This window comes from Equus asinus, chromosome 4, assembly GCF_041296235.1.
Source record: "Equus asinus isolate D_3611 breed Donkey chromosome 4, EquAss-T2T_v2, whole genome shotgun sequence".
NCBI classification, from domain to species: domain Eukaryota; kingdom Metazoa; phylum Chordata; class Mammalia; order Perissodactyla; family Equidae; genus Equus; species Equus asinus.
This window is the reverse complement of record NC_091793.1, coordinates 21,696,281-21,720,467: the sequence shown is the minus strand read 5'-3', so window position 1 is coordinate 21,720,467 and position 24,187 is coordinate 21,696,281. Positions and strand designations below refer to the sequence as shown.

General features: G+C 38.3%; 1 protein-coding gene across 5 annotated transcripts in view; it reads right to left on the bottom strand.

The window, feature by feature from the left end:
* Positions 1-24,187, bottom strand: part of ENTHD1 (ENTH domain containing 1) — a 152,502-nt gene that overhangs the window by 33,548 nt on the left and 94,767 nt on the right. For 4 of the 5 annotated variants that reach the window (XM_070506840.1, XM_070506842.1, XM_070506844.1 and 1 more), the window contains 2 exons: positions 23,301-23,419; positions 11,313-11,436 (listed from right to left, as the gene is read on the bottom strand). The exons of the other annotated variant lie outside the window; for it this stretch is intronic. In XM_070506840.1, coding sequence (XP_070362941.1) covers positions 11,313-11,436; positions 23,301-23,419 — 243 coding nt within the window. The remainder of the gene's footprint in view (positions 1-11,312; positions 11,437-23,300; positions 23,420-24,187) is intronic. 5 annotated transcript variants of the gene reach the window in all.

Below are 24,187 nucleotides of genomic sequence, written 5' to 3'. Positions count from 1 at the left end.
GTAATTCGAAGTGTGCTTTGCAATGCTCTAATGATTGATACGAAGACTCTTTCAGGGAAATGTGAACGCAGACAGCAACTCTACTAGTGCAATGCATCCAATTCATGAGCAACATACAAAAATCGCATGCAAGTGCTTGAAAAGCATCGCATACACCTAGAAGTGGCAAAGACAGAGCCCTAAGTCAGCACTGTGCTAATGGCAGATCCACTGTGTTACCTGTGGGTGGTCTGGGGAACTCCCGTACCAGACTATTCTCTTACTAAGTCAAACAGATTCATGCAGCAGATGAAGATAAGCGCTACAGAGAAAATAAAGCAGGGAAGAGGGATAGAGCGCCAATGGTAGTGGTGGGATGCCAGTTTTTAATAAAATGTTCAGGAAAGCCTCCCTAGACTGTAATATTTCAGTAGGACCTGGAGAGAATGAGAGAGCACCATGTGTATTGGACTCGGGAGTGGCCTTCAGAAAAAAATGCACTTCTCTAGCACACTCTAAAGGAAGCTTTAACGACTCCAGGAGATGGACTATTGGGATGGATCTGTCACGTACAACATGCTCACCCACCTTCTAATTGCCCCAGAGGATACTCCCTTCACCAAGGTATTAAAAAAATGTACTGTGACGGGCACCAGCATTATCGAAGGGCTGGCATTTGCAGGCTGGAGATGACCACAGGGATGATGCCATGGAATTGGGTTTCCTGATCTCAGTGAGAATAATGGCATCCTGGAGTGGTAAAAGCCAGAGGGCAGTGCCTAGCTCTTGGAGACAAGCTAGGAAACAATAACCATAGTCAGCCACAGGGCTACATGGTAATGGGTAATGAATGACAAGATCTAGAGGAAATAGCAGCCCCTTAAGTGCTGCTTGACATAAACAGGTGGCAAACTGAAGTAGCTCGTCCTGGGGGGAGTCACGGCCTCTCACCCGGTGCCTAACCCTAAGCCAGTGCAGAGCCAGAACGTCCTGATGGTGGGACAGCCAGAGCGCTCTGAGGAAGAGGCCTGCGGCGCGGCCACAGGTGGAAACAGTGAATCCCCCCATGCCTTCCGAGAGGCCCCTGAAGCCGTTTACAACAACGACGCTTCCTGGACAAGGAAAGACCAGAACTTCCAGGTCTTGTCAGATACTGGCTCCTAACTGACAGCCGTCTCTGGAGATCCAATGACGCCACTATAGTCCACTGAGTGGAGATTTATGGCAATCAGGTGACACAGGAAGTCTTGGCCTAGGCTCTGCCCCACAATGGGTCCAGTAAAACTGCAGACCTGCATCTAGTCATTTCCATGATCTCAGAATGTATAATGGGAATAGATGCACTTAATAACCGCTAGAATCCCCCCACTGGTTCCATGATCCATGGAGTCTCAGGCTATTATGGTTAGAAGGACCAGGAGAAAACCCCTGGAATTACACCCCCTCACGTGCACAAATCTTTCTGGAGAAACTGCAGAGATTAGTGCCACCATCAAAGACCTGAAAGTCATCGGCGCGGTGACGCAGACCACATTTCATAGAACGCGCCTGTTTTTCTGAAAAGCCAGATGGCTTGTGGAGAACGACTGTGGATTATTGCAAATATCATCAGGTGGTGATGCCAATCATAGCCACAGTTCCAGCTGTGGTATCTTTATTAGAGCGAATCAACACAGCCCCCGGCATCTGATGTACAGCTATCGGCCCAGAAACGTTTCTTCTTAAATCTCTATTAATAAAGACAATTAGGATCAGTTAGCCTTCATGTGGCTATACCTTTTCTGTCTTGCCTCACAGCTTTGTCAACTCTGCTGCTGTCTCTTTTAACAGAGACCAGGGGGCCCTGGATTTTCTTGCTCTCCCACAGAATGTCAAACCGGTCCATCACGCTGACGATACAGTACTAGCTGGACTGAGTGAGCAGGGAGCAGCAAGCACTATTGGTGCTGCCTGCATGCAGAGGGTGGGAGATGAGTCCTGGGACAGTTCAAGGGCCTGCCACATCTGTGCAGTTTTTTGAGTATTCAGTGGTCCGGAGCACATCAGGATGTCTCCTCTAAAGTGACAGAGAAGTTGTTGCACCTTGAACTGTCCAACACAAAGAAAAAAATCACAGTAATCATGGGCCTCTTGGTATTTTCGAGGCAGTCTGTACCACATTCGGGTGTGCTGCTCTGACCATTCACTGCCAGTTCCGAGTGGGGATCAGAGCAAGAAAGGGTCCTGCAGCAGGCCCACGCCACTGTACAAGCTGCCGTGACCGACGGACTGGGTAAATTAGGACCAGCGCAAGTGCCTGAGGCAGAGAAAGATGCTAAACAGAGCCTCTTCTGAGCCCCGAGAAGAAAACCACAAAGCTGACCTCTAGGGCTTTGGAGTAAGGCCGTGCCTTCTTTTGCCTACACCACAGGACACCAAATGACTATGCGTCCATCATGTAACGGGTGTTGTCTGGTCCACAGAATGTCAAATTGAACGAGCACAGCAGTGTTCCAGTGTAAAATCAAAACGGCATCTATGAGAACAGACCAAGCCGGTCCAGAAGGCCCACAGGAGCTACATAAGCGGCAGCTCAGGCTCTGCGGAACCTGTCCCCACTCTTTCACTGCCTCCCCTCGACCCACGCCTACAGTTCTATGGAGAATTGCCAGGTAAGATGAAAGCACAGGCGTGCTTTACAGATGACTCTTTAAGGTATCCCAGCACCAGACAGAAGTGGCTAACTGCCAAATTACAGCCCCACTCCGAATCGCCCGACAGACAACAGGAAAATCCTGCTGTTAGACATTAGACAGAAGCGCTGACAGTCCATCTGGATGCACACTTCGTGTGGAAGGCAAGATGCAAATCATGGACAGTGGCTGATGGGTGCCGTCAGGGACTTGGAAGGAATAAGACTGGTGACAAGAACTACGTGGATGGACCTCTCAGGATGCATGTGCACACTATGTGAAGACATTCATGTCCCATATAACCGGGACATTCATTGTGGAAGAAGCTCTCAAAAATCACATGGGCAAGATGCTGTTCACTGGCCATGCATCACGCTCTTTCCCTCCTTAGTCACTCCAGGGGTCGTTCAATAGGCTTTGGCCGCGGCAGGGATAGAGGCTATGCATGGGCTCAACAGCATGAGCCTTCCCTCACCAGGTGACCTGGTTCCCACAACTGCTGAATGCCCAGCCTGCCAAGAGTAGAGGTTCATGCTACATCCCTAGCATGGCACCATTTTCTAGGGAAAACAGCCAGGTACCACGTGCCCGGTTGATGATATGGGACCTCTCCATCATAAAGGGAGCAGTGCTTTGTCTTCATAGGGAGACACACATATTCTGGGTGCAGAGCTGCCTTCCCTGCCTGCAGCCCTTCTGCCAGCACCATTAGTGAACTTACAGAATACCTTATCCACTTTCACATCGTCTCACAAACGAGCCTACACAAACTACTCCAGAGTACAAAAAGAGAGCAAATACTGCCCAACTCTTTTTCTGAGCCCAGCAAAATCTCAGTATCAAAACATGACAAAGAGAATATGAGAAAAGACAATCTTGCTTAATTTCGCTCACAGATACAGATGCAAAATTCCTAAACAAAACATTAGCCAATCAAACCCAGCAACAGATACAAAAGATAATACATCATGGCCAAATTGAGCTTATTCCAGGAATTCAAGCTTGTTTTAATATTTGGAAATCACCTCATTTACAAAATTAGCAGCTCAAAGGAGAAAAATTTATAACCATTAACATAGATGCTAAAAATGGAGAAAACTCAACATGCATTCATGATAAAGCTGTTAATAAAGTAGGGATTGAGATATGCAAAAATCCATACAGTAATCCTGTCTTAATGGCAAAATGTTGAAATCATTCTCTTTAAGATACAGGCCCTGTCTAGGAAGCCCACAATTGCACTCTCATTCGGCACTGTCTGAGAGCTTCTGTCTAGCGCAGTGAGGTAAGAAAACAAAATACAAAGTACAGTTTACAAACAAGGAAACAAACCTACCATTATTCACAGAAGACATGGTTTTCAACATAAGAAACCCAGAAGAATCCACAGATAAATTATGAAGATCGGTAAGAGTTAAATTGGTTACAAAATCAATATACAAAAATTGATTCCATTCATTTTCACCGTCAAAAAATAGTTTAAAAATGCAATTTATAAGATGATTTTTTATAAGTAGCAACAAAAAATACATAAAGTATCTAGGATTAAATCTAACCAAAGATGTACAAGACCTGTACGGAAAAACACTATAAAATACAATACATTAAAGACTTAAACGAATGGAATGATTTGATAGCGTAAAGATGTCACTTCTCCAAACTGACTTAAAGATTGGCAGTGCCAATCAAAACTCTAACAAGTTTTTTTCAAGGAATGTGACAAGCTTTTACGTGAGAAAGCAAAGGGTCAAAAATAGACAAAACACTCCTGATGAAGGAAAGGTCATCAAGAATTACTACAAAGGTAGAGTGATTAAAAACTATGTGTTGGTGCAGGGATAGGCAAATAACTTATGGAACAGAACAAAGAGCCCAGAGAGAAGTCCATGCATACATGTAAACTCACTTTAGGATACAGGTGGTGCTGCAATTCTGTAGGGAAAAGATAAACTTTTCAACAAGTGATGCTGGGACAGCAAGTTATCCATTTAGAAGTAAAACCGGACTACTGCCTCAACCATACACAAAAACTAATTCTAGCTGCATTAAAATTTTAATTGTGGAAAGCAAAACTATAAAAATTTTAGCCTACACAGAAGTATTTTTGTGGTCTTGAGACAAGAAAAATTTTTAAAAATAAGATAGAAAAAGTACAAATCATAAAGAATAAAATTCTAGGGGGCCGGCCTGGTGGCGCAGCAGTTAAGTTCGCATGTTCCGCTTTGGCGGCCCAGGGTTCGACAGATTGGATCCCAAGTGCGGACATGGCACTGCTTGGCAAGCCATGCTGTGGCAGGTATCCCACATATAAAGTAGAGGAAGATGGGCACGGATGTTAGCTCAGGGCCAGTCTTCCTCAGCAAAAAGAGGAGGATTGGCAGCAGATGTTAGCTCAGGGCTAATCTTCCTCAAAAAAAAAAAAAAAGAATAAAATTCTACCTCATTAAGATTGAGACCTTCTGTTATTCAAAAGACTCCTTAAAAAGTGAAAAGACAAATCATAAACTGGAAAAATGTATTTACAAAGTGAAATGTTTAACCTTCAAAATAGATCAAGAATTCCTACAAATCAATTAAGAAAAAGACAAACAACCAAATAGAAAAATGGCCAAAAGACATGAATAGACATTTCACAGATGAAGAAATAAGAATGAGCCATACACATGAAAATATGCTCAATCTCATTATAAAAAAATACACTTTAGAACAAATGAGATACCAATGCTCACTGAATAGATTGGCTATTTTTTTTTCAAAAATGACAGTATCAAAGGTTGGTAAGGACATGGAGGAACTAGAACTTTGGAAAACAATTTGCATTATCTAGTAAATTAGAAGATGCTCATATTGAACAATTTCACTCCCAAATACATGCCCTAGAGAAACTCTTGTCCACGAGCACCAGGACACTTATACAAGTATGTTCCAAAGATATGCAATATAAAAAACTGGACATGCAGTACTGATGATGCTATTCTAGAGCAGAATAAATAAATACTTCCTCATACATTTATACAATGAAATACTATACAGCAGTGAAAACAAATACAACCATATACATACAGAGATGAACCTTAAGAACATATTATTCAGTGATAAAAGAAAGTCACAGAAAAATAAATTCTGAATGACTCCACTTGGGTAAAGTTTAAATGCCTGTAAAACAAAATAATATATTGTTTAGAGTATAAATATACATAGTAAAACTATAAAGAAAAGCAAGGAATGATGAGCACACAATTCAAGAAAGTGGTCACTCAGAGAGGAAAGGAAGGGCTGGGATCCAGGACACAAAGAACGAGGGTTGGGGAGGGTGTGAGTAAGTACTCCCATGTACTGCAGGCCAGAGCGTAAACAGCAGATCACTGTGTGTCCAAGGAGTAGGAAGGCAAGGAAGAAAAGGAGAAGAACTGAGGATGCTGGACCAGAATGACTTTCCTACTTTATTCTTTCCTTGGGCTGAAGTTGCCAAAACCATAACATGGAAATTAGAACCATCTGTTGACATAAGTTAGTGAACTGGACAGAATTCACCAACAGAAATTCAGAATAATGTATTTTTAAAATTTTTTTCTTTTTCGTGAGGAAGATTGGCCCTGAGCTAATATCTGTTGCCAATCTTCTTTTTGCTTGAGGAAGATTGTCGCTGAGATAATGTTTTTGCCAGTCTTCCTCTATTTTTTGTGTGGGACACTGCCACAGCATGGCTTGACTAGCAGTGCTAGGTCCACACCCAGGATCTGAACCTGCAAACCCCAGGCCGTGGAAGTGGAGCATGCGAACTTAACTACTATGCCACTGGGCCAGCCCCAGAATAATGTATTTTAGAATTGCTTCAAATTGTGGAAAAATATAAATAAAAAGCCTACTTTATTTGAGAGAGGGGAAAGATGTCATTTCACCACTATTTATAATAGTAAAAATACAGAAATAACCTAAGTGATCATTAAACAATACTGGTTAAATAAAACAAGATACATTCAGGGGCCAGCCCTGTGGCCTAGTGGTTAATTTCAGAGCACTCCACTTCAGTGGCCCAGGTTTGGTTCCCAGGCGTGGACCTACACCACTCATCAGCGGCCATGCTGTGGCAGAGACCCACATACAAAATAGAGGAAGACTGGCAACAGACGTTGGCCCAGGGCAAATCTTTCTCAGCAAAGAAAAAAGAAGTTACATTCATACTATGGCATATTATTATGATAGTTATAAAAAATTAAACATACCAGGAATAGAAAAATGGATCAATGGGACAGAATAGAGTTGTCAAACAGATAGTATTTAGTTCAGGTTAAAGAGTCATTTCAAAACAGTAGAGAAAAAAGAACTAGTCAATAAACGTTGTTGAGACAACTGACTGCCCACTGACCTTATCTAAAACCATTCACAAACACTTTAAATTCAGAGAGATTAAACAACTAAAACAATTAAAGTAAAACATGCATGAATATGTACTATGAACTTGCTGTAAGGAAAGCCTTCTTAAAAACACAAAAAACAAAAGCTCTGAAGGGAAAGAGGAATAAATATGACTACACAAAACATGAAACTTCTATAAAAGAAGTTTAAAGACAATTCACAGCCTGGAAGATGATGTTTGCAACACAAATAAGAGACAAGATTAGTAACACATACAAAAACGCTACAAAATCAGTTTAAATGAACAAGAACACACAATGCAAAAGAAAAACAGGTTCAGGATAGAAGAAGGTGATTCCCAGAAGAGGGAATGGAAATATGCAATTAATACATGGAAACGTAAATTATACTCACTATGCAACACAACCTTTATCTAAGTGATAAACACAGAAGACCTGAAAATATCACGTGCTGGGGAGGGTGTGAGTAAATAGGGACTATTACACACTACAAGCCAGTGTAAATTGGGATTGATATTTTGAGGGGCTATTTGGCAGTATCAATTAAAGTGAAAATGGGCACACATTCTGATCCAGGGATTCTATTTCTAGGAATCCACGCTAAAGAAACAATCACATATATACACAAAGCTATTCTCTGAAGCATTATTTGTAACAATGGAAAATACAAAACACCAAAGCATCTATCGGTAGGGAAATAAACTATAATATCCAGGCAATGCAACAGTTAAAAAAAAATATGGTAAATCTCTAAATATTTACATACACTGAAGGACTGCCAAGTGATACTGTTTAAAAGAAGTTTCAGAAAAGTACACAACAATGTTCTAAAACAAAATTAACTTAATTCTACATACTTCTAAAGGTACACGTACATATGTAAACGCTCAGAGAAAGGGCTGGAGAGTAACCAATAGATTGACAATGACAGTTCACTCTGGGAAAGGGATTGCGTTGGGGCAAGGGACAGTCAAGTGGGATTCTAACTATCTTGTTTCAATTTTTAAAAATGAGTATATCCACTTACTACTTATGTAATTAAAAATAAATAAAACAATAATTATGATACAAAACTATAAATTCTATACGAGGGCTATGGACATAGTTCTGTGGGAACACAGTGAAAGGAGAAATTACCGTGTAGAAAGGTTTATCGCAGTAGGGACATTCGAGCTGGGCCCTGCTGTTCGAACAGCATTTAGTCCAGCAGTCAGCTCTGGTGCAGGGCTGCGGCAGACTGCGTTTTCAAAGATGACTGTACTAACACACGCCCTGTCCCGCATGCTCTTCTCTCAATGACGCTGACATTTGTCCATGGAGAGGTGGGAGTCTGCAGCCCCGCCCCGGGCACGTGGGGAGGACTTCATGCTTGCCTTGAGGAACTGAATGGGAAGGAAGCATCACAGCACGACTTTCGAGATTACTCAGCTTCTGCCTGGTCCTTCCTTCCACAGGATGCTTCCCCTCGGAACCCAGCCACCATGCTGTGAGGAAGCCCAAACCAGCCCACGTGGAGAGACCACAGCAAGAGGCTCACATGGAGAGAAACTGAGGCCCCCAGCCAACAGCGAGCATCAACCACCAGACACACGAGTGAATGAGCCTTCAGATGATCCCTGTCCCCAGCCTTTGTGTTCTTGGGCTGAGGCCCAAACATACGTCACGGTGCAGAGATAAGCCATCCCTACTGTGCCCTGGCCTAATTCTTGACCCAGAGAATCCATGAGCAGAATAAATGGTTATTTTATGCCGCAAAGTTTTAGAGCAATGTGTTACACAGCTGAAGTAACTGGAACAAAGACATTCTACGGAGCAGAAACTACACAAGTAATACTGTGAATATTGACAGTATTGGGTGATGAGGCCAAAAGGGTTGGCTGCAACCAGACCACGAAAAGTCTTACACACCGGCATAAAAAAAAATTAGACATCCTATTGGCAGTGGTGAACTGTTGAAAGTTTTTAAGCTAGGAAGTGAAACGCTAAGATCTGCATTTTAGCAAGATATCTCGAGATCAGTATGAAGAAAAGACTGGAGAAAAGAACGACTTAAAAATAGGAAAAGCTCCTCCATATAAGATGCATCCTAAGCAGGTAAAATGGACTCATTCCTCACATGACATTTTTTTTTTTAAAGACTGGCACCTGAGCTAACATCTGTTGCGAATCTTCCTTCTTCTTCTTCTCCCCAAAGCCCCCCAGTACATAGTTGTAGATTCTAGCTCAGGTCCTTCTGGCTCTGCTATGTGGGACTCCGCCTCAGCATGGCTTGATGAGACGTGCTAGGTCTCCTCCCCGGATCCAAACCGGCAAAACCCTGGGCTGCTGAAGCGGAGTGCATGAACTTAACCACTTGGCCACAGGGCGGCCCCCTCATGTGATATGTTTTATGACTTTTTCCTCTTAAGGGTTGCCTGTGATGCTCATTTATACTCAATTTCACTTGAATTAAAATCTTGGCAGGGGGAAACATGTCCAGACAAGAACCTACACAGAGATATTTACAGTACCTTTATTCATAATTGCCAAAACGTGGCTGCAACCAAGACGTTCTTCAGTAGGTGAATAGATAAATACCCCAGTGTACCCTATGCGGCACTGAAAACAAATGGGCTGTCGAGCCATGAAAAGACATGGAGGAACCTTAAATGCATATTATTAGATGAAAGAAGTCAGTCTGAAAGGGCTACATACTGTATGATTCGACTATATGACCTTCCAGAAAAGGCAAAACTAGGGAGATAATTAAAATGTCAGTGGTTGCCAAGGGTTGGGGAGCGAGGACTGAATAGGCAGAACATAGAGGAGTTTTAGGGCAGTGAAAAACTCTGTACGATACTATAATTGTGGATACACGTCATTATCCATTTTTCAAAACCCACAGAATATACAACACCAAGAGTGAACCCTAATGTAAACTATGGTCTTTGGGTGATAACGATGTGTCGATGCAGCTTCATTGACTGCAACAAATGCACCACTCTGGTGTGGGATGTTGACAGTGGGGGAAGCTGTGCTTGTTTGGGGACAGGGGGTATATGGGGAAATCTCTGTATGTTCTGCTCAATTTTGCTGTGAACCTAAAACAACTCTAAAAAATAAAGTCTATTTTTAAAAATGTTAGGGGTTTGGGGAACGTAAGGGGATATTACAATGCAAAAATGTTTTCCTTACTGTTATTCTTTCAAGCTTCTGGATCTGGATCAGTTTACATAAAGTGTATTCAAAAAAATACGAAGCAAGCTGTCTAAAAAATTGTAACCACTTATAACTAATTATCCATGTGAATAACGTCATCCTTGTGCTACAAATATCACCATAACCCACAACTTATTGTTTTTCTGCCTATTAAAATATCCTCATCATTCTCACAACTGGTTTTATAAGAAAGCTATATAAACATGAACTTGTAAATAAATCTATAATAAACTACACTTCTTACGTTTTGGATACTGAGGACCTATATAAAGGGAAAACTGAGGCGCATGGTCCAAAGATGAGGGAAAAGATGAAACTCAGAACATAAGGAGCCACCTCGTGATAAGGGAAAGGAGGCCTGGAGGAACATAAAAGCAAAGATGTATGAGGGGATAAAAGACACTAATGAGAAGGCTTCACTCTTATCTTGGCAGAAGATCTTTCATCCTACTTTTTGAGAAACTCAAGAAGAAGAATGTATTGAAAATTGAGAGTTCATGGAGAATAGACACAGGGTGGAGGGGCTCAACAGGAAATCACTCAGATGTTGAGGAGCAGTAGAGCCCAGTTGGAATCTGATAATGTAATTTATCGGAGGCCAGTTTTGTATAATTTTATACTGTGCCTTTCTCTAATGTTAATTATTCAAGCGATGAATAACCAATTTGTGGGATACCGTGCATCTTCTTTTTCACATTTTCATCTGATGCTTGCTTCTGAAAACTGTCATAATTTAAACTCTTTATCAAGGAGAAGTTAATACAAATGAGAAAACTAAAATTAATTTTTTCTTTTTTAACCATTTGTAAAAAATTTAAGATTTGCAGTTAATAATTTTTAAATAAAACAGTGAAGAACAAAAAAGCAAAATAGAGAAAAAAACCATTGAAATGTATGGTAAAATAAGATTACAGGGTCACGTGTGGGTTGGCTTCATCCACGCCAGTCCCGTCCCTCGTTGTCAGAGCGACATTAAAGCCCTTGTTGCCATACTTCACAAAATAAAACCTGATGAAAAACAACTCCTGCCCGGGGTTTCTTATTCACGTTTCTGAGTAAAGTGCCTCTTCTTTAACCAATTTACCTGCATCCCAGAGGTGACAAATGTCTGCTTGCCCTTCTGACAACCACGTAGTCGGAGAGAGAATGGCAGGGGGAATCGCCGGCAAAAGCGGCTGTGGATCATCCTCACAAAATAACATCAGGTCCTTAGAGAAAACGAGAGAGCACGTGAAAAGTCGGAAAAATTCACCTCATTGCCTCAATTGGGTACAACGGGTGGACAAGCTACGGAGAAACAATGCGTCTGTATATGCTAACGTCATCATAAACCCAGTTTGATTGAAAGAACTTACACATAAGTTACCTATACACTTGGTATCCACTGAGGGTAGGGTGGGTTTCTACTCTTGGGAATCCCCACTCCTTAGTGAAGACACCTCGTGTAGACATGCAACGATTTCATTGCGGCATTAACTTTCTCCACCGCCCCTTGAGCATCCTTAGAGCATACTATCTCAGAGGCCAACTTTTCTGTTTTATTGGTAATAATACAGCTACCTGTGTGTATCTTCTAATCACACTTTAAAATTTTAATTTTTTATCACAGAGTCAAAAGTAGACAATAATCAATCTAATCATGCAAGTTAAACAATCAACTCAGGGCCAGTCTTGTTTCATGTACCTCTTACCACGCCTCATCTGTTTTATTTTGAAGCAAATCCTTATTATTTCAATATGTCTCTCTAAGTGATAAAAATTCTTTAACATAGTAATAATTATTTCACACCTATAAACTTCACAATAACTCCTTAACGTCACTGATAAACTGTTCAGATTTTCAATTTCTCACAGTATTATAAACATGCTTTTCTACAGCTTGTCTGAAAGAGGATCCACATTAAATCTCCACAGCGGGACTAGCTGATGCGTCTTTGTTACTCCCATGAACGGGGATATTTTTATAGTGCTTTATTAAGGTACAATGAACATACAATGCAATGCATAAACCTTAAGTGTAGAGTTCAGTAACTTCTAACATTACACGTACTCCTATGTAACCACATTTCTTTCACTCCAGAAAGTTCCCTCAAGCTTTTTTCCAGTTGATACCATCCCCCCACCACCTGTAAACAGTATTCCACCTCCTGTCACCATCAATGAGTTTGCCTGTTCTTGATCTTTAGATAACGTAAATATACACTATGTATTCTTTTGTATCTGATTGCCATTGCTTAACGTAACGTTTGTGAGATTCATTCATATTTTGTGTGCATCGGTAGTTCTTTTTGGGAGGATAAGAAGTATTCCGTTGTGTAAATATATCACAATTTGTATATCCATTCTCCAGCATATGGACATTTGGGTTGTTTCCAAATTTCAGCTATTAAGAATGAAGCTACTATGAACATTCTCATACAAATCTTTTTGTGGACAAATGCACTCATTACTCCTGGGTATTTACACAGGAGTAGAATGGCTAGGTCATAGAATAGCTTTATTTTTAACCCTATTAGAAGCTGCCAAACTATTTTCCAAGTGATTTGCCACTTTTCATAACTCAATTTTTATTTTGAAATCATTGTAGAGTCACATTCAGTGCTAAGAAATAATACAGAGGGATCCTGTGTGTCCTTTACCCAGTTTCCTCTAAAGGTAACATCGTGCAAAATTATAGTACAATATCACATCCAGGACATTGACGCTGATATGGTCAAGATGTGGAACATTTGCATCACTACAAGGATTCTTCCTGATGCCTCTTTACTACCAAACCCTGCCCCTCCACAAGTGCTAATCTCTTCTCCATTTCTAAAATTCCGACATTTGAAGAATGTTATATAAGTGTAATTATACAGGATGGAACCTTTTGGGATTGGCTTCCTTCATTTGGCATAATTCCTGAAGATTCATGCAGTTGTTGCATGTATCAACAGTTTGTTCCTTTTTATTGCCAAGTAGTATCCATAGTACAAATGTATCACAATTTGTTTAACCCATTACAGGACATCTTGGTTGTTTCCAGATTTTAGTTATTACAAAGCTGCTATGAACACTGTGTACAGGTTTTTGTATGAAAATAAGTTTTCATATCACTGAGATAAATGTCTAAGATTTTAATTGCTGGATCATATGGTAGTTGTATGTTTAGTTTTATAAGAAACTGCCAAATTGTTTACCAGAATAGCTGTGCCATTTTACGTTCCTACCAGTAATACGTGAGTGATCCAATTTCTCCGCATGCTCACCAGCATTTGGTGTTGTCACTACTTTTTATTTTAGCCATTTTTGTATTTTATTGTGTGTTTAAATTACATATTCCCGATGGCTCATGTCATCGAACATCTTTTCATGTGCTTATTTGCCATCTGTATCTGCTGAAGCGATTGTTCATATCATTCCCTCATTTTCTAATTGGATTGTTTGGTTTTTAACTGTTGAGTTTTGAGAGTTCTTTATATGCTCCAAACATTAGTCCTTTGCTGGATATGTGTTGCAAATATTTTCTTCCAGTTTGTAGCTTATCTTTCCATCCTCTTAACAGGATCTTTCACAGAACAAAAGTTTTTAATTGTGATGAGGTCTGACATTATTTTCTTTGTTTTAGGGATCATGTTTTTGGCCAGGCCTAGATCCCAAAGATTTTTCTCCAATATTTCTTAAAAGTTTTATAGTTTTACATTTTACATTTACGTCTGTGACCCATTTGGAGTGAATTTCTGTATAAGGTTTAAGTTGAGGTTCATGGTTTTGTCCAGTTGCTCCACTAACATTTGTTGAAAAAGCTATCCTTCCTCCACTGAATTTCTTTTTCATCTTTTTTGTCTGCTTGTTTGTGAGGATTGGCCTTGAGCAAACATCTGTTGCCAATCTTCCTCTTTTTACTTGAGGAAGATTGTCCCTGAGCTAACATCTGTGCCAATCCTTCCTCTATTTTATGTGGGATGTCGCCACAGCATAGCTTGAGGAAGAGTGCCAGGTCCACGCCCAGGATCCCAACCTGCAAACCCTGAGCCGCCAAAGCAGAGCGCATGAACTTAACCACTATGCCACGGGGCAGGCCCCCTTTTTCATCTTTGTCAAAAGTCAGTTGGCCTTATTTGTGGGGTCTGTTTCTTGGTTCTCTATTCTGTTCCATTGACGTAAGTGTCTCTCTCCACCAACACCACACTCTCTTGATTACGGTAGCTATGCAGTGGGCTTTAATATCAGGAAAAGCGATTACTCCCACTTTTCTCTTCTTTGTCAAGATGGTTTTAGCTAGTCTAGGGCCTTTGCCTTTCCATATAAATTTTAGAATAAGCTTATTACCTATGTCTCAAAAAGATTTTGCTGGAATCTTGATAGGAATTCCATTAAACCTAGAGAGTAATTAGGGGTATCTTCAGTAGGACATCTTTATTATGTTGAGGCTTCCAATCCATGAAAATGGTGTGTATTTAATGGACTGGCCTTTAATTTCTTTCATCATTATTTTATAATTTTCAGCATACTGATCCTATACATGTTTTGTTACAATTACACCTAAGGATTTCGTTTTGGGTTAGTGATTATAAATAGCATATATCTTAATTTCAATTTCTGCATGTCCACTGTTAGTATATAGAGATGCAATTGATTTATGTATGTTGATCTTGTGTCCTACAACCTCGCCGAATTCACTTACCATTTCTATGAGGTTTGCTTTTGTCATTTCCTTGAGATTTTCTAAACAATCGTGTCATGCGTAAATAAGGACGGTTTGATTTCTTCCTTTACATTTTGCATGCTTTTTCCTGCCTTATTGCAGTAGCTAGAACTTTCAGTACTATGTTGAATAAGAGTCCTTGCCTTGTTCTTGATCCTAGAGGGAAAGCGTTCACCATTAAGTGCAATACTAGTTGTATGTTTTGTATAGATGATCTTTGCCACTTTAAGGAAATTCCCTTCTATTTCTAGTTTGCTGCGAGTTTTAATCATAAATGGGTACTAAATTTTGTCAAATGCTTTTCTGCATCCATTGACATAATCCTGCGACTTTTCTTCTTTCATTTGTTGATATGATGAATTACATTGATTGATTTTCAAATGTCAAACAGCATTCCATCCCCGAATTAAACCCCATCTGGTCCTGGTGTATAATTCTTTTTATACATTGCTGGATTCAACTTGATAGGTTTTAGTTTTTGGGTTTTTTTTGAGGATTTTTGCACCTAATTTCATGAGAGATAATGGTCTGTATTTTCTTTTTCTGTCTTGTCTTTGTCTGGTGTTGGTGGCAGGGTAATACTTGCCTCCTAAAATGAATAGGGAAGTGTTCCCTCCTATTTTCTGGAAGACATGATGTAAAAGTCGTGTTAATTCTTCTTTAAATGTTTGGTAATATTCTCCAATAGAACCATCTGGACCTTGAGATTTCTTTTTCAGGAGACTTGTACTACAAATTCAATTTTTTTTAATGGTTATAGGACTATTCAGGTTCTATTTCATCTTGATTGAATTTTGGTAATTTGTGCGTTCTGAGAAATTGTTCTATTTCTTCTAAATTGTCAAATTTATGAGCATAAAGTTGTTGGTAGTAATTCCTTATTGTCCTTTTGCGGCTACAGGCACTGCTGTGATATCCCATTTCATCCTGATATTGGTGATTTGGGTCTTCTCTGTTTATCTTTGTCAGTCTTGCTAGAGGTTTATCAATTTTACATTTTTCAAAGAACTGGCTTTTTGTGTCATTCATTTTCTCTGTTAACTGTTTTCAATTTCATTGATTTCTGCTCTTTATTATTTCCTTTCTTCTGTTTCCTGTAGGTTTATTTTGCTTTTCTTAGTTCTCTGAAGAAGGAATTTAGATTATTGATTTTAGACCTTTCCCCTTTTCTAATGTTAGCATTTGATGCCGTAAATTACCTTCTCACTAATACTTTAGCTATGTCTCATATATTTTCAATATGTTGTGCCTTCTTATTCAGTTCTATGTATTTTTAAATTTCCTCTGAGACTTCCTCTTTGACCTATGGGTAATTTAGAAGTTTGTTTATTTCCAAAAAACTTCAAGGTAAAATTCATCATGAGTTTACAGTGATATACTTCCAATTCAATTCAAGTCTGTTGGGTTATGACAAGCTTTTCTATCTCACGTCCATATCTCCTTTCTCTCGTGCTGAGAATCCCAGTTCTCAAGGACACCAAAGATGATACAAACAGAGCATCACATGATTATTCATTTGATTCACCCACATTATACTCACAATAGTCTCAAATAAAAAATATCAACACCTCAGAATAAAAACACCAGCTGAAGGAATGCAAGGTACGTTTGTTAACTTTATTTTACCTTTTTTACTTTAATTTTGTTTTATAATTATGCAAAATATTCCCAGGATTCCAATGACAAATTTAAAAACAAGGTATAATCAAAGAAATCTAGCATCTATTCCTCCTTTGCATCTTATTCCCTCTGTCATCTTATAAGAAACCTTTCTTTTTTTTTTAACATTATGGCTTATCTTTACATATTAGTGCTTTAATACAAACAAATGGAAAATCCAGGAATAGACCCAAATATAAATGGGAATTTATTATGTGATCGAAGCTACAATTCAAATCAACGGGAAAAAGATAGATTATTCAACAAATGACATTGAGACAACTGATTATCATTTGTGAAAATAAAATTTAAAAAGTGAATTTCTAACGCTCTCCATTCATCAAAACAAATTCTTGATAACATTTAAATAAATATTTTAAATTAAAGCATAAAAGAGCTAGGGTAGTTTCTTATAACACTAAACATGCTCTTAACATACAACCAGCAAATACACTTCTTGGCATTTACCCAAAGGAGCTGAAAACTTATGTCCACACAAAAACTCACACACGATTGTTTACAGTAGCTTTATTCATAACTGCCAAAAGTTGAAGCAACCAAAATGTCCTTCAGTAGGTTAATGGATTAATAAACTATGGTACATGCAGACAACAGCATATTATTCAGCATTAAGAAGAAATGAGGTATCAAGCCATGAAAAGACATGGGGGAATCTTAAATGCATATTACTAAATGAAAGAAGCCAGCCTGAAGAGGCTACATACTGTATGATTACTACATGACATTCTGGAAAAGGCAAAACTACAGAGACAGTAAAAGGACCAGTGGTTGCCAGGGGTTAACGAGGAGGGAGGAATGAACAGATGGAGCACAGAGGATTTTTAGTGCAATGAAACTATTCTCTATACTATAATGGTAGATACATATCAATACGCATTTGTCAAACCCATAGAATATATAATACCAAGAGTGAACCCTAATGTAAACTGTGGTCTTTGGGTGATAAGGAAGTGTTAATTTAGGTTCATTGATTTTAATAAATGTACCACTCTGGTGTGGATGTTGATAGTGGGGGGAGGGGAAGGGGTTTATGGGGAAATCTCTTACCTTCCACTGAGTTTTGCTGTGAACCTAAAACTGACCTAAAAATAAAAAGCCAGGGTGACATTTTACAAAGACTTAGACTGGGGCCGGCCCCATGGCTGAGTGGTTAAGTTGGCACACTCCACTTTGGCGGCCCAGGGTTTCACCGGTGCCAATCCTGGGTGCAGACATGGCGCCACTCATCAGGCCATGTTGAGGAGGCATCCCACATACCACAACCAGAAGGACCCACAACCAAGATATACAACTACATACTGGGGGGATTTAGGGAGAAAAAGCAATAAAAAAAAAAAAATAAGATTGGCAACAGTTGTTAGCTCAGGTGCCAATCTTTAAAAAAAACAAAAGACTTAGACTAGGGAAGGTCTTTCTCACAATGATTTAAAATCTAGAAACCATAAAGGAAAGACAGGCAAATTTGACACAAAAATTAAAGACTTCCATAAGGCTATGATATTGTGATTTATAATAAGAAATATGTATTTGGTCTTTGCCCATGGTTCCTGGCAAAACTAAAACTCTTGCAATTTCCTAAGTGCTACAAGCACTAGGAGCATTTTTCGTTCTCATATTTTGTCTTTGATCCCATTTCTCAACACGGAGCTCCTAAATCCTTTGGAATTTCCTGGGTGACAGGAGTGTCTTTTGTTCTAACGAGGTGACTCTGTGTGGGCTCCTGGAAAGCTCCAGGATGGGGTTGGTCCCCAGAAAGATCAAGCCATGATTAGAAGCTTGAAACTTTAAGCCCTACCCCTCAGCCTCCAGGAAGGGGAGAGGGGCTGGAGACTGAGTTAATCATCAATCATGTGTACATGATGAAGCCTCCATAAAAATCCCCAAAAGTACAGGGTCTGAAGAGCTTCTGGGTTGGTGAATACATCTACATGCCAGGAGGGTGACACACTCCAACTTCATGGGGACAGAAACTCCTGCACTCGGGACCCTTCTGGAGCTCACCCTACGTATTTCTTCATCTGGCTGTTCATCTGTATCCTTTATCATATGCTTTAGCATGTAATAAACAGTAAATATAAGCAAGAGTTTCCGTGAGCTGTTCTAGCAAATGATCAAACCCAAGGAGGGGGTCACGAGAACCGTGATTTACAGCGCTTGGTCAGAAGTACAGGTGACGACCTGGGACTTGCAATCAGCAGCAGAAGTGGGGGCTAGGGAAAGGGAAGTTGTGCGGACGAGGCCCCTAACCTGTGGGATCTGATGCTATCTCCAGGCAGATAGTGTCAAAACAGACACCCAGCTGGTATCAGAGAACCGCTTGATGTGTGGAAAACCCAGACCTCTGGTGTCAGCAGTAAAGTGCGATGGCAGTGTGAGAATAAAGAAGAAACACAAGAGGAGAAGTGTGCTTTTCCTTTAGGAAGGCAAAAAAAGAAAGCCATAAATAAAATAAAAAATCAAATAAAAAACTGAAAATGATAAAGAACCAGACAATGGTCTGATTGTTAATAGACATATAGCTCTTAGAAACTGATAAGAAAAAGATGAGAAACCAAACAGGAAAATGAGCAAAGGGGATAAATAGCATTAATAATAAAAAGAAACACAAATTCCCAATGAACACACGAAAAGTTGCCCAATATTACATACAATCACAATAAAACAAAAGAAAATTTTTCTACCTCTCACACTGACAAAAAGTTGACAATACTCAGTATTCGCAAAGATGAGGGCATACACTTTTGGTGGCTATAAATTGTACAACTTTTAGGAGGACAATTTGGCAGTACTTTTCAAAACTAAAAATAAATATAACCTTTCAGCAATTCCACTTCTGGGACAGCATCATAAAAATATATGTACAAGAGTTGTTATTGCAACATTGCTTTTAATAGACAAAAACACGAAAAATCTCTAAATGATTACCAACAGGAAACAGTTAAATAAATAAAGATTCATTTATACATCAAGAATACAGCACAGCCATATCTACTGTTATAGAAACATGTCCATAATATATAGTTTAGTGAGAAAGCATATTTTGGAGCAATATACACTGAATGACTGCATTTATTATACAGAAAGATGTTCAAGATATATTGTTTAATTCAAAGCATGCTGAAGATATGGAATGAATCCATTTAGGTAAAAGAAATGTAGGGACACAGAAAATTTCCCCCAAAAATTCGTAAAAAATTGTTAGCAATAGTTGCCTCTGAGGAAAGGAAGTGAAGGAGTATAGAGAAGTAAGAAGAAACTTGGTTTCTCACTTTTTACCCTTTCATATTGTTTAAACTTTTTTCAATGTCTTTTTCAATTTAAAAAGAAGCAAAGTATAAACATGAAAATAAAAAAGGACTTTTAAGCATAAAGCAAGGATGCAGAAAAGAGGCAAAGGGATGATGAATTAACATAATTAGAATAAAGATAATTTCCATTTCTCTAACAGCTTTGATGAGTTCAAATTTTTGCAAATATAATAAACGATATGCTAATAATCCCAAGGATAAAAATTGTTTACTCTTCATTTAGCAAAATAATAAACGGAAGCAGTAGGAAATAAACATTTATCTTCTAGCACGAGCAATTTAGTAGCTCACTAGACTGAAGGCTTCGGTCAGCTTTAATTTTGTGTGAACCAATTCATAGCATCCCTATCTGTTGCTATGGAAACAACTGTGACTAAAAAAATCATAACCTCATTGTTGAATCTCCTCAAATAGAAAAAGAGGAAGGTCTTTTGAGGTGATGGAAAGCTACAAATAGCTTTATTAATTAGCACATTTAATAATAACAATTCTGGACAGTATACAGAGAGAAAACACATCCATGTCTAAGTGTAATAAATTTAAAGGCTTTCCTTAGTTTTGAAATTATCACAGCAAGCACTGTTCTTCTGAAAGCCCTAATCTGTTAAGAATTTTATTTACTGCTTTTAGATAATTTTTTCATTTGTAGAAAGAGAATAGTTAAAGAGGTTTCTATTTAAAGTTTTTAAAAGATATTTTTAAGCACCTCTCAATCAACAATCAACAATATCATTTCTCTCTCATTCTCTATTAAGAAAATGAGAATTTTAATGTGGATGCAGTACATTTGACAACAATTAGATTTACTGTTCATCTCGGTAGGTTTTGTCTTCTGCAACAAAAGCAGATTACTGAAGAGGACACAGATTGCATCAAATGTTCCTGACAGTAATAAGAGGAGATGCTTGTCAATAGAATGATGGAAAAGTGTTACAAGGCAGTAATGCTTTGAGAAAGGGAAATTCAGCTTTAAACTTCTTTCAAGAGAAGGGCACCATTTTTTGCTCACTGACATAAGATATGGAATGTTGTAAATCTGTTATAGTGGGTTCCTCTAAAGTAAGAAAAAACAATAAGAAGAATTTAAAGACTGATGCAAAAAAACCGAGGTGGTATTTTATGTCTTTAGTCGACTCCAAAGTATGTAAGATTATTCAAGTCTACTTTCTCCCTTAAAAGCCATCAGCAACAAATAAATTGATTGCAAATTTAAAAATCACTTTGACTTAATGTCATATCTTTAAAAACAATCTACATATTTTCAGTCTGTGGGCTAGTATGCAATTAAGGAACAGTGAAATTTAAATTTTATGTACTTTTCTGAGTTGCTAGAAAATCAGGTAAATCCAAGACCTAACTGGGTTGGGGAAAGCAGTGGGGAACAGAAGGTCAAGAAATAATTCCAATCTCCCTCAAAGAAATTGTGATAGGGAACACTAAACACAGCCCTCTGAGCAGGAGACCAAGTAAGCCTCGTTCTCGGGAAAATAAGAGAAGGAAGTTAATACTGAGTATCTACTATTCATTCACTAACAAAAATTTGGCAGTTGAAGATTCAGTAACGAATAAGACAAAAGATCTCTGCTCTCAAGGAGCTTTCCTTCTAGCAGGAGAAATGCACATAAAACAGAGAAACAAATGTGTGAATGAGATAATTTGATGTGGTCTTGAGTGGCACAGATTTCCATTCAAGATGGTTCTAGAAGGTCATACTTTGGGGATATCTTCCTTCTCCAAACACACAGCAATGAAAGAGAAAATACAAGTGTGAAAATTAAAGACATGGTCATGCAAACAGAAGATGGACATCTTCATGGATGAGAGTATGAGCACAAATGAGCACATGAAAAGATGTTCAACATCATTAGCCATTTGGAAAACACAAATTAAAACCACAATGAGATATCACTACAAACCTATTAAAATAGCTAAAATAAAAATAGCGGCAATACCAAAAGTTGGTGAGGATGCAGAGAAATTGGGACAGTCTCTTAACAAAACTTAGTATGCACTTACCATACAAACTTAGATATTTATCCCAGAGATATGAAAACTTAACATACAAAAACCTGTACACAAATGCTCACAGCAGCTTTATTCATAAATAGCCCCGAACCGGAAACACCCAAATATCTTTCAGTTGGTGAATGGTTGAATAAACTCTCATACATCTATACAATGTGATGGTATTTAACAATAAAAAGGAATGAATTATTGATACAGGCAACAACTTGAATGGATCTCAAGAGAATTATGCTGAGTGAAAAAAAATGTATCTCGAAAGGTTACACATTGTCTGAGTCTATTTACATAACATTCTAGAAATAACAAAACTATAGAGATGGAGGAAAGATTAGTGGTTGCCAGCGGATGGGGCTGTGGGGGGTGAGATAGGGTGGATAGCACGAGAGACTTCTTTTGTGGGGATAGCACAGTTCTGTATCTTGATTTTGGTGCTGGTTACACAAATCTATACTTTAGATAAAATTGCACAGAGCCCACATGCATACACACACAATCAAATGCAGGTTAAAAAACTGAATACTGAATTAAAAATCTGAAAACGGAATAAGGTCTACAGTCTAGTTAGCAGTAACACACCAATGCCCATTTCTGGTTTTGATATGGTACTACAGCCATAGAAGACGTCAACCCTGGGGGAAGCTGGGTAAAGGGTATGTGAGGCTCTATACTATGCCTGCAACTTCCTGTAATTATTTCATAATAATTATTATGAATTATACATAATAATTATACACAATGTAATGTAATTATACATGATATAATTATACATTATGTAATTATACATTGCATAATTATACATTATATAATTATACATAATTATGTATAATTATTTTATAATAAAATGTTTTTAAAAATGAGTAGAGAAAGATGGACTGTTCAATAAATTAAACATTGCTCATCCACAGTGGTACAAATAAAATAAGACCCTTATCTTATACTATATAGTAAAATTCTAGAGGGCATAAGGATTTCAACATTTAGAAGAAAAAAATACGTGACCTTTATTATATTAGGATAAAAAAGAATTTCTTAAATAAGATTTTTTTAAAAGCACAAACTATGAAAGAAAACTTTGATAACTTAAATTTATTCTTATTTAAAACCTTGTATAACAAAAGACACCAAAAACAAAGTTAAAATACAAGCACAGTTCCTCTCAGAACACATGAAGCTGGAAAAGCAAGAAAACGAATTCTCCCCAGGGCCTCCAGAAAGGACGACAGCCCTGCGGACACCTGGATTTGAGCCTGGTGAGACCTGTGTCAGACTTCTAACCCACAGATCTGTAAGACTATACATTTGTGTTGCTGGAAGGCACTAAGTCGGTGGTAATTTGTAAGAGCCACGACAGGAAACTACTACAGTGACTTACCTCTGTTGATTTCCAAGCATTGATCTTGAAGGGTAGTGTCTCCTGGGACAACGCAGTTCCACTAGGCAACTGAGCGTCTTGGCACTGCTGTTGTTTCAATCCTGCCTTGGAAGCGTTTTCTGTCAACAACATAAAGCTAAGATTTCACTTTGGCAAAAATACTAATGTTTTTACATTAGCTCACAATTTTTAAGTTAACCACTTCTAAAGATCCATTTTGTCTACAAAATAAATATCATCTGCCAATGGTTACCTATGAATATTAATCACTTCAATATGTCTTTTTATAATAACTGACAAGTTCAGACATTTTAAAAATACAACTTCAATTCTAGCCCTTTGTCCCATAAACAATTCTATTTTATAGCTTTATTTCTGAAACACCTTTTTAAAAATAAGGTGTAACAGAGTCTAGAAAATAGCGTGTGAAAATTATTCAAATGAAATTTTAGAAAAGTAGGAATGGCAACCACAATTATTCTAATTAATATTTAAAACAACTTTATTACTGCAGTGTGAATTTCACGTGTTCTAAGGGAAACTAATCAGAAATGTACAGACTATTTGATAAAAACTTTTAAACAACATTTTAAAAAATTTAAACATAAAAGAATATGCCAATGAAAATAAACTGCTATTTTTGCTTATATACTTTTGCCGAATTTAATGTTTTTGTTGCCTTAATATCCTTTTCCTTCCTACGTTAATTACTGTGTAAACAAAGGTATTTTAGTACGAACTATATTTCAGCATATTATTGGGTACAATCAGAAGTATAAGAATCTTCAAGCTGGTGTACGCACACCACTGGGGGAACTTAGACTTCCCAAGGGCTAGGTGGGCATAAATAGTTTTAAAGGGCTCAATTCCAGATCCACAAGTTCTAT